At 65.3% G+C, this 3,254-nt stretch overlaps 1 protein-coding gene across 1 annotated transcript in view; it reads right to left on the bottom strand.

Moving 5' to 3' along the window:
• Positions 1–1,369: 1,369 nt before the first annotated feature.
• Positions 1,370–3,254, bottom strand: part of Dagla (diacylglycerol lipase alpha) — an 18,489-nt gene continuing 16,604 nt past the window's right edge. Inside the window, exon 20 of the mRNA XM_010633142.3 lies at positions 1,370–3,251. Coding sequence (XP_010631444.1) covers positions 2,811–3,251 — 441 coding nt within the window. The 3' untranslated portion in view covers positions 1,370–2,810. The remainder of the gene's footprint in view (positions 3,252–3,254) is intronic.

The following is a 3,254-nucleotide window of genomic DNA, read 5'->3' as shown; positions in this document are numbered from 1 at the left end:
TCCTCCTCCTCCTCCTCCTCCGCCAGCTCAGGGGAGAGGGTGGTCAGTGCCCGAGCCCAGATGTGCCCAGTCACAGGCCTGCAGTGCCCAGGGCGTGGGTCAATGCCCCACAGTTCTCATTCAGGGAGGACGTGATGGCGGTGGCACTCACAATGAGGTTTTGTCCTTTGGGCTGCACAGGCACTGCAGGCCTATGTGGACAGAGCAGGCTCACTGAGGCCCAGCTGTGCACTGACCACAGCCCCTGGGCCAGGCTGGGGAGGCCACCTTGAGCTGCCCATTCTTTTCCAGTGAGGTGCTGGGGTTTGTCTCCTCTGGGTCACCCCAGGACTGCTGAAGCCCAGTGGGATGGGACCCCCAATCAGTGAGAGCAGTGGACTCTCAGAGCTGCCCAGCCTGCACGCTCCACTTGGCCGGCGCAGTCCCAAGGCCTGAGCTCCTCCCTCTCCTGGTGGCCAGGCCAGGCCATGCATCTGCCCTGAGGTTCCAGGTATCTCTTTGATGGCGGCCAGTGGCACAGAGCCCCATCCACCAGGAGAGCTGGCCTGGCAGGGGAGTCATGAGACTCCCCTGGGCCGCTGGGCTGGGACCCACTGTCCTGTGCTGGGTGAGTCTGCGCCACGCTGCGGAGCTGGTTGGCCCCAGTGCCTCTCTGGCCCTGACTCTGCTCCTCGAGGGACAGGGTCCTCAGCAGACTGGGGAGCCCTGAGGGGCAAAGGCAGGGAGAGCTAAGGCTACAGTCCTGGAGGGTCAGAAGCGCAGAGGGGAACAGCGCCCCCTACTGTGTGGAAGGGGCAGGGTCGGGCCAGGTCAGCTGCCACCGGAGCTCTCCGATCCCGGTCCCGGGAGCCTTCTGGTGGCTGAGTTTCAACTCTGCCTCCCACTAGGCCCCCAGCCCTGCCTGGCAGTCAGCGCAGCAGAGGAGCCAGGGCATTGATGCCCACAGCGTGGCGTCTCTTCTGTCCCCACCTCAACCCAATGTAGCCCTGGGCCCCAGGTGTCACCTGAGCTTGGCGCCAAGGGTAGGGCACAGAACGCGGGTTCCAGGTCCCTCGACCCTCCACCCAGCACCCTGCGCCAGGGATGGGATGGAACCCAGGGTGCTCTGCCCACTGCCCACTTCCACACCCTTTATCTTTGAGGGTTCTCTCTGAGCTGCCTGGCTGTGACAGGAACTGTTGACCCTCCTGCCTCAGCTTCCCTCGGTGAGGTGTGGGTTATGGGTATCCTACCCAGCTCACAGCGCCCAAGCACACCTTGCACCTCTGGGGTCTGAGCAGGGTAGCCGGCTTTCCAGTTCCCCTTTTCCCACCCTGCCCGTCACGTGCTGGAAGAGAGGTCACTCAGGGCAGCCAGTGTGCGCTTACATCCGTTTATACACAGCTCTATACAATGTACAGAAACGCTATGTACAGGTATATTTATAGATAAGCTATATGAACCTCTCCTGTACAGCAGTTGTCGTGGATCTTTCATACATAGGTACAAAGTCACGGGAGTGGCACGAGGAGGCGGGAGGGGCTGGCTGGCCCAGCCGGAGGGCTGGCAGGAACCTGGACCAGAGCTGTGGGCCACCTGCCCAGCACGGCTGTGGCCTGGGGTAGGTCCTGTCCCTGATGCAGGCTAGGCCTGGGCCCACTCCACCCTGGCACCAGGTCTTACACCAGCCTGGGCGCTGGCAGGAGCTTCCCTCTTAGGGCTTGTCTAGTGTCGGGCTCTAGGAGCCACTGATTTTGTCTTGCTTCGGGGTGGGCAGGGGAGGGCGGGAGTCACAGAGGGAGACCCAGCTCCCGAGTGAGGTCTCGGACGGTGGTCCCAGCGTGGGGGAAGGGCGTCCAGGCCCAGGTACCAGTGATGGGGCCGGTCTGTGTCGGGGGACTGGGACAGCCTGGGGGTGCAGGAGGGACAGGCAGGAGGGACCATGCTCCAGGACAGACTCGTACCCTCACCTGCTTCTCGGTGGGCTGGGAAAGGCAGCCACAGGCAGGGGAGGGGCCGCGGGAAAGGCCCCCCCACGTGCACATGCACACACTGGCCTGTGCCAACATGCACGGCCTCCCCGCCCCGCAGGGAAGGACCCTCTCCTGGTGGGCACAGGGTCTGCAGCTCAAACCCCACTTCCTGCCAGAACAACACAGGGTGCCGGCTCCAGGGAGGGAGCCCAGGCCACGGGGGCTGGGGAAGAGCTGCATTTGGCTTCCGATTCCAGGCCGGGGCTACTGGGCCTCCTGGGGGCACACACAGGCGAGGGGCCCTGAGGAAGTTGGCTTGGGCGCCTTCTCCTCCTCTGGGGCACTAACTCTGCGGCCAGGGGTGGTCCTAGGGGTGCCTGTTACCCTTTGAGTGGCTGGGTTCCGGTCCCAGGTTTGGGTGCCCAGGACCACAGTAGGAGGGGTGGAGCTGGGTGACCCTGCCCGGCCTCACTCCTCGTCTGAGCACACGAGCAGTGTGGTATGGGCCAGGCCAGTCCGCTTCTGTAAACACAGCACTGCCGTCACCTTGGCAAGGCCACCTGAGAAGGCTGGCCAGCAGGCACCAGAGCTGAGGGCTGCAGGACAGATGCCAGGGGCCACTGGGCACGGCAGCCAGAGGGTCGTGGCAGGGCCGGCTGCCCACAGTGGCCCTGGAACAGGGGAGCGGGTGCCCCTCTGATGAACAGGCCTGCCCACCCGGCTGCCGGCCCAGCCACCTGGCTCTGGGGGTCCTAGGCTGAGGTAGGGATGCGGACCCCCGGCTCACAGGGGTGCCCCATCCTGAGGCCACCCAGCCCCCTCAGGGCCAGCTGGCCTGGCAGCAGCGCACAGTGCCAGCTAGCGTGCTGGAATGACCAGGTCATCCCCGCGGCCAGCGGGAGTGGAGGTCCGGGCCTTGTCAGCCGCCAGGCACTCCTGGCTGCTGAGGGCGGTGGGTGTGAGGTCCATGAGCTCGCCAGAGGAGCTCAGCGGGAAGGACGGGGACAAGGAGACGCCCGAGGATGGCTCCGCCGAGCCGGTGAACAGCCGCGGGGGCTTGGGCACCAGGTTGGGCTCGAACTGGGCCCGGAGCAGGATCTCCTGCTGGCTGGGTGAGCGGGGGCCCTCGGTGTAGTCGCTGGTGGGGCTCTCGGGCGCCACCATGCAGTACAGGTCCTGGAAGGAGCTGCTCTTGCTGTCCAGGTTGAAGAGGCTGTCGATGAACTCAGCAAACTCCAGCACCTGTGGGCTGGGCGAGTCCCCCAGGCGGCCATTGTGCAGGGTCAGCTCCCCGCCAGACGC

This window comes from Fukomys damarensis, unplaced genomic scaffold, assembly GCF_012274545.1.
Source record: "Fukomys damarensis isolate Sample0158 unplaced genomic scaffold, DMR_v1.0_HiC HiC_scaffold_27, whole genome shotgun sequence".
Taxonomy (NCBI): domain Eukaryota; kingdom Metazoa; phylum Chordata; class Mammalia; order Rodentia; family Bathyergidae; genus Fukomys; species Fukomys damarensis.
The sequence above is the reverse complement of the archived record's forward strand: the minus strand, read 5'-3'. Positions and strand labels throughout refer to the sequence as shown.